At 50.3% G+C, this 13,218-nt stretch overlaps 1 protein-coding gene across 1 annotated transcript in view; it reads left to right on the top strand.

Annotated features, from left to right (window-relative positions):
- The window catches only part of LOC138249319 (transient receptor potential cation channel subfamily M member 2-like), a 1,037,937-nt gene that overhangs the window by 709,544 nt on the left and 315,175 nt on the right, over positions 1–13,218 (top strand). The window contains exon 24 of the mRNA XM_069203278.1: positions 10,752–10,870. Within this exon, the coding sequence (XP_069059379.1) occupies positions 10,752–10,870 (119 nt within the window). The remainder of the gene's footprint in view (positions 1–10,751; positions 10,871–13,218) is intronic.

The raw sequence follows: 13,218 nt of genomic DNA, 5'->3' as shown, positions 1-13,218 counted from the left end.
CCGCAGATGCCTCACCTTGTGAATATTCCCCCAGGTGTCAGATTGGATTTGTAAACTGAAAAGCAGAACTGGCCGGAAGCCATACTTGCCACTCTACTGATTTAGATGGCAGACTGCTACCTACAGATAGTTGCCTAATCTCCTACTGCTTTTTACGAGGCAAGGTCCCGCCTTGGCAATTCCTGCGCTTCCAAAATAAAATTAAACATGAAAACAAGAGACCTGGAGTAACAAGGGGTCTAGTTGAAATAAAAGCAGGGGCCCATTGACTTGCTGGATCTCTTCAGTACTGCATAAATAAATTAATTGTGCCATTAAATTGTGCATATTGCCAGTTGAACAGAGTATCTTTTGCAAATTGTGTAAAACTAGTACTCAACCTCTCACGCCACATCCACAGCACCTCATTCACAAGTGCAGCCAATTCAGACTTCTCTCGCACACATACAAATTCCTACACAACACAGGACTAGAATTCCTGAACAGCCCCATATACTTTCACCAACCCACCAGACACCCATTGTAGAAAGTTTTTAGAAAGAAAGTTAAACTGTTTAGGTTAACTGTTTATATTTTTAAGTATTTGGAATATGTTTTTCTTATGAAAAGCACCAATGACAAAGTGGTAAAGCAGTTACAAGTACTTATCCCACGCTGCACCACCAATGTAGGAGACTGGCCTGGCTTATAGTGGGTACCTTGTGGTACTTACACCTTGTGCCAGGTCCAGTTATCCCTTATTAGTAGATTAGTAGTGTTCTAGCAGCTTAGGCTGATAGAGGTAGCTATAGCAGAGCAGCTTAGGCTGAACTAGGAGACATGCAAAGCTCCTACTATACCACTTATATCACATAGCACTATATCAAATGAAACACAATACTCAGAGTTACTAAAAAGAAAGGTACTTTATTTTAGTGACAATATCCCAAAAGTATCTCAGAGAATATACTCCCTTAGGAGGTAAGTAATATAAACAAAATATACACACACAAACCAAAATCAGGTAAGTAACAGAAGAGTAGTGCAAACATTGTAGAACACCATAGAATGCAATAGGGAGAAATAACCCTTGGGGCAACACAAACCATATACTCCAAAAGTGGAATGCGAACCACGAATGGACCCCAAGCCTAGCGTAGTGTGTAGAGGGTCGCTGGGAATGTAAGAAAACACTAAGGGTGTCCAAACTACCCCACCCCAAGACCCTGAAAAGTAAGAGTAAATTTACCCTACTACCCCAGAAAGACAGTAAAGCCGAGATAGGGGATTCTACAAGGACAACAACTGACTGCAAAACACTGAAGACGGATTCCTGGACCTGAGGACCTGCAGAGGAAGGGGACCAAGTCCAAGAATCACGCAAGTATCCATAGGGGTCAGGAGCCCACTAAAGCCCGGATGAAGGGGCAAAAGGGCTGCCTCCTAGTGGAAGAAGCCGAAGATTCTGCAACAACGGAAGGTGCCAGGAACTTCTCCTTTTGTCAGAAGATGTCCCACGGCGTGCTGGAGGATGCAGAGTTGTTCCCACGCAGAAAGACCGCAAACAAGCCTTGCTAGCTGCTAGAGTCGTGATTGAGGATTTTGGTTGCTGCCAGGGCGCAGGAAGGACCAGGAGGTCGCCCCTTGGAGGAGGAGACAGAGGGGGCACTCAGCAACATGGAGAGCCCATGCAGAAGCAGACAGCACCTACAGAAGCACCTGAACAGGCACTTAGAAGATCTGAGGACGAGGGTCGACTCAGAGCAACAAAGGAGGGTCCCACGACGTCAGAGTCCAACTCAGCGAGTTGGGCAATGCAGGACGGAGTGCTGGGGACCTGGGCTAGGCTTTGCACAAAGGAAGTCTTCCAAAAATGCACAGAAGCCCGAGCAGCTGCAGTTCATGCAATACACAGGATTACTGTCTGGCGTGGGGAGGCAAGGACTTATCTCCACCAAATTTGGACAGAAGGGCCACTGGATTGTCGAATACACTTTGACCCAGCTCCTGTGTTCCAGGGACCACGCTCATCAGGATGAAAGTGGACCCAGAGGACCGGTGATGCAGACGTTTGGTGTTAGCAGGGGGAAGATTCCGTTGACCCACAGGAGATTTCTTCTTGGCTTCCAGTGCAGGGTGAAGGCAGAGAGCCCTCAGAGCATGCACCACCAGGAATCAGTTGAGAAAGCCGGCAGGATGAGGCGCTACAATGTTGCTGGTAGTCTTCTTGCCACTTTGTTGCGGTTATGCAGGCGTCCTGGAGCAGTCAGCGGTCGATCTTTGGCAGAAGTCGAAGATGGAAGTGCAGAGGAACTCTGGTGAGCTCTTGCATTCGTTATCTGGTGAGATACCCACAGGAGAGACCCTAAATAGCCCACAGAGGAGGATTGGCTACAGAGAAAGGTAAGCACCTATCAGGAGGGGTCTCTGATGTCACCTGCTGGCACTGGCCACTCAGAGCTGTCCATTGTGCCCTCACACCTCTGCATCCAAGATGGCAGAGGTCTGGGACACACTGGAGGAGCTCTGGACACCTCCCCTGGCAGATGCTGATCAGGGGAGTAGTCCCTCCCCTTTCCTTTGTCCAGTTTCGCGCCAGAGCAGGGCTGGTGGATCCCTGAACCGGTGTAGACTTGCTTATGCAAGGAGGGCACCATCTGTGCCCTTCAAAGCATTTCCAGAGGCAAGGAGAGGCTACTCCTCCCAGGCCCTTCACACATATTTCCAAAGGGAGAGGGTGTAACACCCTCTCTCAGAGGAAATCCTTTGTTCTGCCTTCCTGGGACCAGGCTGCCCAGGCCCCAGGGGGGCAGAAACCTGTTTGAGGGGTTGGCAGCAGCGGTAGCTGCAGTGGAAACCCCGGAAAGTTAGTTTGCCAGTACCCGGGGTCCATGCTGGCGACCCAGCGATGCATGGAATTGTCCCCCCAATACCAGAATGTTATTGGGGTGACAATTCCATGATACTAGACATGTTACATGGCCACGTTCGGAGTTACAATAGTGACGCTACATCTAGGTTTTGACCTATATGTAGTGCACACGTGTAATGGTGTCCCCACACTCACAAAGTCCGGGGAATTTGCCCTGAACAATGTGGGGGCACCTTGGCTAGTGCCAGGGTGCCCACACACTAAGTAACTTTGCACCTAACCTTCACTAAGTGAGGGTTAGACATATAGGTGACTTATAAGTTACTTAAGTGCAGTGTAAAATGGCTGTGAAATAACGTGGACGTTATTTCACTCAGGCTGCAGTGGCAGTCCTGTGTAAGAATTGTCTGAGCTCCCTATAGGTGGCAAAAGAAATGCTGCAGCCCATAGGGATCTCCTGGAACCCCAATACCCTACTTACCTAGGTAACATATACTTGGGAATTATAAGGGTGTTCCAGTGTGCCAATCAGATTTGGTAAAATTAGTCACTAGCCTGCAGTGACAATTTTAAAAGCAGAGAAAGCATAAACACTGAGGTTCTGGTTAGCAGAGCCACAGGAGATTTCTTTTTGGCTTCCAGTGCAGGGTGAAGGCAGACAGCCCTCAGAGCATGCACCACCAGGAAACAGTCGAGAAAGCCGGCAGGATGAGGCGCTACAATGTTGCTGGTAGTCTTCTTGCTACTTTGTTGCGGTTATGCAGGCGTCCTGGAGCAGGTGTCCTGGAGCAGTCAGCGGTCGATCCTTGGCAGAAGTTGAAGAGGGAAGTGCAGAGGAACTCTGGTGAGCTCTTGCAATCGTTATCTGGTGAGATACCCACAGGAGAGACCCTAAATAGCCCACAGAGGAGGATTGGCTACAGAGAAAGGTAAGCGCCTATCAGGAGGGGTCTCTGATGTCACCTGCTGGCACTAGCCACTCAGAGCTGTCCATTGTGCCCTCACACCTCTGCATCCAAGATGGCAGAGGTCTGGGACACACTGGAGGAGCTCTGGACACCTCCCCTGGGAGATGCCGGTCAGGGGAGTAGTCCCTCCCCTTTCCTTTGTCCAGTTTCGCGCCAGAGCAGGGCTGGTGGATCCCTGAACCAGTGTAGACCTGCTTATGCAAGGAGGGCACCATCTGTGCCCTTCAAAGCATTTCCAGAGGCAAGGAGAGGCTACTCCTCCCAGGCCCTTCACACCTATTTCCAAAGGGAGAGGGTGTAACACCCTCTCTCAGCTGAAATCCTTTGTTCTGCCTTCCTGGGACCAGGCTGCCCAGGCCCCAGGGGGCAGAAACCTGTTTGAGGGGTTGGCAGCAGCGGTAGCTGCAGTGGAAACCCCGGAAAGTTAGTTTGCCAGTACCCGGGGTCCATGCTGGCGACCCAGCGATGCATGGAATTGTCCCCCCAATACCAGAATGTTATTGGGGTGACAATTCCATGATACTAGACATGTTACATGGCCACGTTCGGAGTTACAATAGTGACGCTACATCTAGGTTTTGACCTATATGTAGTGCACACGTGTAATGGTGTCCCCACACTCACAAAGTCCGGGGAATTTGCCCTGAACAATGTGGGGGCACCTTGGCTAGTGCCAGGGTGCCCACACACTAAGTAACTTTGCACCTAACCTTCACTAAGTGAGGGTTAGACATATAGGTGACTTATAAGTTACTTAAGTGCAGTGTAAAATGGCTGTGAAATAACGTGGACGTTATTTCACTCAGGCTGCAGTGGCAGTCCTGTGTAAGAATTGTCTGAGCTCCCTATAGATGGCAAAAGAAATGCTGCAGCCCATAGGGATCTCCTGGAACCCCAATACCCTACTTACCTAGGTAACATATACTTGGGAATTATAAGGGTGTTCCAGTGTGCCAATCAGATTTGGTAAAATTAGTCACTAGCCTGCAGTGACAATTTTAAAAGCAGAGAAAGCATAAACACTGAGGTTCTGGTTAGCAGAGCCACGGGAGATTTCTTTTTGGCTTCCAGTGCAGGGTGAAGGCAGACAGCCCTCAGAGCATGCACCACCAGGAAACAGTCGAGAAAGCCGGCAGGATGAGGCGCTACAATGTTGCTGGTAGTCTTCTTGCTACTTTGTTGCGGTTATGCAGGCGTCCTGGAGCAGGTGTCCTGGAGCAGTCAGCGGTCGATCCTTGGCAGAAGTTGAAGAGGGAAGTGCAGAGGAACTCTGGTGAGCTCTTGCAATCGTTATCTGGTGAGATACCCACAGGAGAGACCCTAAATAGCCCACAGAGGAGGATTGGCTACAGAGAAAGGTAAGCGCCTATCAGGAGGGGTCTCTGATGTCACCTGCTGGCACTAGCCACTCAGAGCTGTCCATTGTGCCCTCACACCTCTGCATCCAAGATGGCAGAGGTCTGGGACACACTGGAGGAGCTCTGGACACCTCCCCTGGGAGATGCTGGTCAGGGGAGTAGTCCCTCCCCTTTCCTTTGTCCAGTTTCGCGCCAGAGCAGGGCTGGTGGATCCCTGAACCAGTGTAGACCTGCTTATGCAAGGAGGGCACCATCTGTGCCCTTCAAAGCATTTCCAGAGGCAAGGAGAGGCTACTCCTCCCAGGCCCTTCACACCTATTTCCAAAGGGAGAGGGTGTAACACCCTCTCTCAGCTGAAATCCTTTGTTCTGCCTTCCTGGGACCAGGCTGCCCAGGCCCCAGGGGGCAGAAACCTGTTTGAGGGGTTGGCAGCAGCGGTAGCTGCAGTGGAAACCCCGGAAAGTTAGTTTGCCAGTACCCGGGGTCCATGCTGGAGACCCGGGGATGCATGGAATTGTCCCCCCAATTCCAGAATGTTATTGGGGTGACAATTCCATAATACTAGACATGTTACATGGCTACGTTCAGAGTTACAATAGTGACGCTACATATAGGTTTTGACCTATATGTAGTGCACACGTGTAATGGTGTCCCCGCACTCACAAAGTCCGGGGAATTTGCCCTGAACAATGTGGGGGCACCTTGGCTAGTGCCATGGTGCCCACACACTAAGTAACTTTGCACCTAATCTTCACTAAGTGAGGGTTAGACATATAGGTGACTTATAAGTTACTTAAGTGCAGTGTAAAATGGCTGTGAAATAACGTGGACGTTATTTCACTCAGGCTGCAATGGCAGTCCTGTGTAAGAATTGTCTGAGCTCCCTATGCGTGGCAAAAGAAATGCTGCAGCCCATAGGGATCTCCTGGAACCCCAATACCCTGCTTACCTAGGTACCATATACTTGGGAATTATAAGAGTGTTCCAGTGTGCCAATCAGATTTGGTAAAATTAGTCACTAGCCTGCAGTGACAATTTTAAAAGCAGAGAAAGCATAAACACTGAGGTTCTGGTTAGCAGAACCACAGGAGATTTCTTTTTGGCTTCCAGTGCAGGGTGAAGGCAGACAGCCCTCAGAGCATGCACCACCAGGAAACATTCGAGAAAGCCGGCAGGATGAGGTGCTACAATGTTGCTGGTAGTCTTCTTGCTACTTTGTTGCGGTTATGCAGGCGTCCTGGAGCAGGCGTCCTGGAGCAGTCAGCGGTCGATCCTTGGCAGAAGTTGAAGAGGGAAGTGCAGAGGAACTCTGGTGAGCTCTTGCATTTGTTATCTGGTGAGATACCCACAGGAGAGACCCTAAATAGCCCACAGAGGAGGATTGGCTACAGAGAAAGGTAAGCACCTATCAGGAGGGGTCTCTGACGTCACCTGCTGGCACTAGCCACTCAGAGCTGTCTATTGTGCCCTCACACCTCTGCATCCAAGATGGCAGAGGTCTGGGACACACTGGAGAAGCTCTGGGCACCTCCCCTGGGAGGTGCTGTTCAGGGGAGTGGTCACTCCCCTTTCCTTTGTCCAATTCCGCGCCAGAGCAGGGCTGGGGGATCCCTGAACCAGTGTAGACTTGCTTATGCAAGGAGGGCACCATCTGTACCCTTCAAAGCATTTTCAGAGGCAAGGAGAGGCTACTCCTCCCAGGCCCTTCACACCTATTTCCAAAGGGAGAGGGTGTAACACCCTCTCTCAGAGGAAATCCTTTGTTCTGCCTTCCTGGGACCAGGCTGCCCATGCCCCAGGGGGGCAGGAACCTGTTTGAGGGGTTGGCAGCAGCGGTAGCTAAAAGTGGAGACCCTGGAAAGTTAGTTTGGCAGTACCCGGGGTCCATGCTGGAGACCCGGGGATGCATGGAATTGACCCCCCAGTACCAGAATGTTATTGGGGTGACAATTCCATGATCCTAGACATGTTACATGGCCACGTTCGGAGTTACAGTAGTGACGCTACATATAGGTTTTGACCTATATGTAGTGCACACGTGTAATGGTGTCCCCGCACTCACAAAGTCCGGGGAATTTGCCCTGAACAATGTGGGGGCACCTTGGCTAGTGCCAGGGTGCCCACACACTAAGTAACTTTGCACCTAACCTTCACTAAGTGAGGGTTAGACATATAGGTGACTTATAAGTTACTTAAGTGCAGTGTAAAATGGCTGTGAAATAACGGTGACTTTATTTCACTCAGGCTGCAGTGGCAGTCCTGTGTAAGAATTGTCTGAGCTCCCTATGGGTGGCAAAAGAAATGCTGCAGCCCATAGGGATCTCCTGAACCCCAATACCCTGCATACCTAGGTACCATATACTTGGGAATTATAAGGGTGTTCCAGTGTGCCAATCAGATTTGGTAAAATTTGTCACTAGCCTGCAGTGACAATTTTAAAAGCAGAGAGAGCATAAACACCGAGGGTCTGGTTAGCAGAGCCACGGGAGATTTCTTTTTGGCTTCCAGGGCAGGGTGAAGGCAGACAGCCCTCAGAGCATGCACCACCAGGAAACAGTCGAGAAACCGGCAGGATGAGGCGCTACAATGTTGATGGTAGTCTTCTTGCTACTTTGTTGCGGTTATGCAGGCGTGCTGGAGCAGTCAACGGTCGATCCTTGGCAGAATTCGAAGAGGGAAGTGCAGAAGAACTCTGGTGAGCTCTTGCATTCGTTATCTGGTGAGATGCCCACAGGAGAGACCCTAAATAGCCCACAGAGGAGGATTGGCTACAGAGAAAGGTAAGCACCTATTAGGAGGGGTCTCTGACGTCACCTGCTGGCACTGGCCACTCAGAGCTGTCCATTGTGCCCTCACACCTCTGCATCCAAGATGGCAGAGGTCTGGGACACACTGGAGGAGCTCTGGGCACCTCCTCTGGAAGTTGCTGGTCAGGGGAGTGGTCACTCCCATTTCCTTTGTCCAGTTTCCCGCCAGAGTAGGGCTGGGGGATCCCTGAACCAGTGTAGACTTGCTTATGCAAGGAGGGCACCATCTGTGCCCTTCAAAGCATTTCCAGAGGCAAGGAGAGGCTACTCCTCCCAGGCCCTTCACACTTATTTCCAAAGGGAGACGGTGTAACGCCCTCTCTCAAAGGAAATCCTTCGTTCTGCCTTCCTGGAACCAGGCTGCGCAGGCTCCAGGGGGGGCAGAAACCTGTCTGAGGGGTTGGCAGCAGCGGTAGCTGCAGTGGAGACCGCGGAAAGTTAGTTTGGCAGTACCCGGGATCTATGCTGGAGACCCGGGGATGCATGGAATTGTCCCCAATACCAGAATGGTATTGGCGTGACAATTCCATGATCCTAGACATGTTACATGGCCATGTCCGGAGTTACCATGGTGACGCTACATATAGGTATTGACCTATATGTAGTGCACGCGTGTAATGGTGTCCCTGCACTCACAAGGTCTGGGGAGTTTGCCCTGAACAATGTGGGGACACCTTGCCTAGTGCTAGGGTGCCCACACACTAAGTACCTTTGCACCTAACCTTCACTAAGTGAGGGTTAGACATGTAGGTGACTTATAAGTTACTTAAGTGCAGTGTAAAATGGCTGTGAAATAACGTGGACGTTATTTCACTCAGGCTGCATTGGCAGTCCTGTGTAAGGATTGTCTGAGCTCCCTATAGGTGGCAAAAGAAATGCTGCAGCCCATAGGGATCTCCTGGAACCCCAATACCCTGCTTACCTAGGTACCATATACTTGGGAATTATAAGGGTGTTCCAGTGTGCCAATCAGATTTGGTAAAATTAGTCACTAGCCTGCAGTGACAATTTTAAAAGCAGAGAGAGCATAACACTGAGGTTCTGGTTAGCAGAGTCACAGGAGATTTCTTTTTGGCTTCCAGTGCAGGGTGAAGGCAGACAGCCCTCAGAGCATGCACCACCAGGAAACAGTCGAGAAAGCCGGCAGGATGAGGCGCTACAATGTTGCTGGTAGTCTTCTTGCTACTTTGTTGCTGTTATCCAGGCGTCCTGGAGCAGTCAGCGGTCCATCGTTGGCAGAAGTCGAAGAGGGAAGTGCAGAGGAACTCTGGTGAGCTCTTGCATTCTTTATCTGAGGAATAGCTCAGAGGAGAGACCCTAAATAGCCCAGAAAGGAGGATTGGCTACTGAGAAAGGTAAGCACTTATCAGAGGGGGTCTCTGATGTCACCTGCTGGCACTGGCCACTCAGAGCTGTCCATTGTGCCCCCACACCTCTGAATCCAAGATGGCAGAGGTCTGGGATACACTGGAGGAACTATGGGCACCTCTCCTGGGAGGTGCTGGTCAGGGGAGTGGTCACTCCCCTTTCCTTTGTCCAGTTTCGTGCTAGAACAGGGCTGGGGGATCCCTGAACCGGTGTAGACTGGCTTATGCAGAGATGGGCACCCTTTGTGCCCATCAAAGCATTTCCAGAGGCTGGGGGAGGCTACTCCTCCCCAGCCCTTCACACCTATTTCCAGAGGGAGAGGGTGTGACACCCTCTCTCAGAGGAAATCCTTTGTTCTGCCTTCTTGGGACCAGGCTGCCCAGGCCCCAGGGTGGCAGAAACCTGTCTGAGGGGTTGGCAGCAGCAGCAGCTGCAGTGGAGGCCCCGGAAAGCAAGTTTTGCAGTACCCGGGTTCTGTGCTAGTGACCCGGGGATGCATGGAATTGTCCCCCCAATACCAGAAAGGTATTGGGGTGACAATTCCATGATCCTAGACATGTTACATGGACATGTTCGGAGTTACCATGGTGACGCTACATATAGGTATTGACGTATATGTAGTGCACACGTGTAATGGTGTGCCCGCACTCACAAAGTCCGGGGAATTTGCCCTGAACAATGTGGGAGCACCTTGGCTAGTGCCAGGTTGCCCACACACTAAGTAACTTGGCACCTAACCGTCACCAAGTGAGGGTTAGACATATAGGTGACTTATAAGTTACTTATGTGCAGTGAAAATGGCTGTGAAATAATGTGTGCGTTATTTCACTCAGGCTGCAGTGGCAGTCCTGTGTCAAGGTTTGTCTGAGCTCCCTATGGGTGGAAAATGAAATGCTGCATCCCACACGGATCTCCTGGAACCCCAATACCATGGGTACCTAGGTACCATGTACTAGGGAATTATAAGGGTGTTCCAGTATGCCAATTGAAATTGGTAAAAGTGGTCACTAGCCTACAGTGACAAATTTTAAAGGCAGAGAGAGCATGAGCTCTGAGGTTCTGATTAGCAGAGCCTCAGTGACACAGTTAGGCACTACACAGGTATACACATTCAGGCCACAAACTATGAGCACTGGGGTCCTGGCTAGCAGGATCCCAGTGAGACAGGCCAAAACATACTGACATACATGTAAAAATTGGGGTAAGATGCCGAGAAAGATGGTACTTTCCTACAGTATTGGCATCTGCTATCATCTGCATGATTTATGTGTTCTTCATTTAGTTTACTTATTCAAGTGCTGGTTTTCAAACCAGCTTTCTGTGCACAAATAAATGTTAAAAAAACTGCAATTACTTGTGTTTTGAAATATTAAGTGTGTTTTTATTTTATTTTCCACAGTGCTTCTATGATGTAGAGGGTGTGGGTTTCCAAAAGAAAGTGAAATTGTACATTCGCGAATTGCAAAATAAGATGGACATCTTATGCCTTCTAATCTTTTTAATAGGAGTAATCTGCAGGTGTGTATATTTTATTCCTCTCAAACATAGCATGTTTTGTCTGCATAGACTTCAGTGCAGTTACCCAGGAGCTAGGGAAATGCAGTTACTTCTGAAGAGCTAGTTTGCCGTTTATTTCTAGGTTTCGCTAAAGCCTTTAACTGTTTAGACTTTGAATGGGCTTTGGGCTTGCCCCTTGATCCTGATTCGATGGTTTTGGTGTTTCTTGTAGCTCCATGCTCCCTATTTTAAGGTTTTCTTCCCTATTATTTGTTTCTCACACTCAGGGGCATTTTAGTCTCACTTTGATTTGATTAGATGGCATGTAGCCTTCCAGTGTTGACTTCAGGAAGTTGTTTGTCTTTTTGTATGTTTTATAGCTTTTGACTTGCACATGGCTGTTGCTTCTTCCCATTGTGTGCTCACATTGTTCACATTTCCTTACTCCTTCACACTGCTCCCTTCCCCTGTGTGTTGTCTCCTCCTTGTTCCTGGCTGCCCCTCCACTGCTTGCCCCAGTTGTCATCTCAGAACTACCACCTCAACATTCCTGGTTCTTCTGGTCTCCCATCTCTTTTGCGGCTGCCACACCTCTCACCTCATCTCTTTCACGTCATCATTCCAGTGCCCCTCTCAACTGGCTTACTCTCCTTTTAGGTAGAGCATACTTCTGTGATGTCAGACCTGGTGGAACTGACAACCAACTGCAGTTCATTGTAAAGGGCAGACAGTGCTTGAAAGGGAAGCTCGGAATACACCAGCTCCTATTGCATCAGCATGAAATCTATGTGTTCGATGGCATCTGTCGCTGTAGATACGCATGTTCTGCAATAGCTCGCCATCTGGTGTTGGGCCGGAGTGTTACAAGTTGTTTTTCTTCGAAGAAGTCTTTCGAGTCACGGGACCGAGTGACTCCTCCTTTTGTCTCCATTGCGCATGGGCGTCGACTCTATCCTCGATTGTTTTTTTTCCGCCATCGGGTTCGGACGTGTTCCTGTCGCTCCGAGTTTCGGAACGGAAAATTAGCTAATTTCGGAAGATTTTCGTCGGTATTGTTGCGTTCGGGATCGGCGTACTTACATTCAACACCGCATCGAAGATCGAAGAGCTCCGGTGCCCTTCGGGGTAGTTTTTTCGATCCTCCGTCGGGGCCTGGTCGGCCCGACCGCGTGCTGAAGAACGCCGATGGAACGGACCCCGTTTCGTTTCTGCCCCAAATGCCACAATAAATACCCCTACACAGACCAACACTTGGTCTGCAACCTGTGCCTGTCACCTGAGCACAGCGAAGACACCTGCGAGGCCTGTCGTGCGTTCCGGTCCCGAAAAACACTCCGAGACCGTCGAGCCAGAAGACTTCAGATGGCGTCCGCACCGACAGCCCAACGGGAGTTCGAGGAACAGGAAGAGGAAGGTACCTTCTCGATCCAAGACTCCGACTCCGAAGGATTCGACGATACACAAACCGTGAGTAAGACGTCGAAAACCACACAGAGAAACATTTACAAGGCCCAGGGGACGCCACTGCCACCAGGCCATGGCTCGACCCATAAATTCGGTGACCGACCATCGGCACCGAAAAAGGCCCAAACAGTGCCGAGATCGTCCGACTCCGGTCGAGACACCGGCACGCAGCCTTCTCGGGACCGAGAAAGTGCTGGAGACAAGCCTCGACACCGTGATGCCGGTGTGGACACGGCTCGACGCCGAGACAGCGGCACAGAAACAGATCGACGCCGAGAGGTTTCGGCCCCGAAAAGGAAAAAAGTCACCTCGGAGCCGAAAAAACACGCAGACAAAGTTTCGATGCCGAAACAAACTGCAAGCGACCCAGCTACAGGCTCTTATACAGAAGGGCACTCGCTAACCTCCCAAATGCAGAAGCATAGGTTTGAGGAAGAGCTACAAGCAACTGATGTGGACCATACGCAAAAGCGTATCTTCATTCAGCAGGGGACAGGAAAAATAAGCACCCTTCCCCCCATTAGGAGAAAGAGGAGGTTGGAGTTCCAGACGGAACAAACACCACAACCAAAAGTGGTGAAAAGAGTTACACCACCACCCTCACCTCCGCCCGTGATTGACGTTTCACCAGCACAAACTCCATCACACTCCCCAGCTCACACCACCATGAGCCAGGGTGACCAAGATCAGGACGCATGGGACCTATACGACGCCCCAGTGTCAGATAACAGTCCGGAGGCATACCCTGCGAAGCCATCTCCACCAGAAGACAGCACCGCGTACTCTCAAGTGGTGGCTAGAGCAGCACAATTTCACCACGTAAGCCTCCACTCAGAACAGGTCGAGGATGATTTCTTATTCAACACACTCTCCTCCACCCACAGCTCATACCAAAGCCTGCCTAT

This window comes from Pleurodeles waltl, chromosome 8 (genome assembly GCF_031143425.1).
Source record: "Pleurodeles waltl isolate 20211129_DDA chromosome 8, aPleWal1.hap1.20221129, whole genome shotgun sequence".
Lineage (NCBI taxonomy): Eukaryota > Metazoa > Chordata > Amphibia > Caudata > Salamandridae > Pleurodeles > Pleurodeles waltl.
Note: the sequence above shows the minus strand (reverse complement) of the source record. Positions and strands in the feature narration are given on the sequence as shown.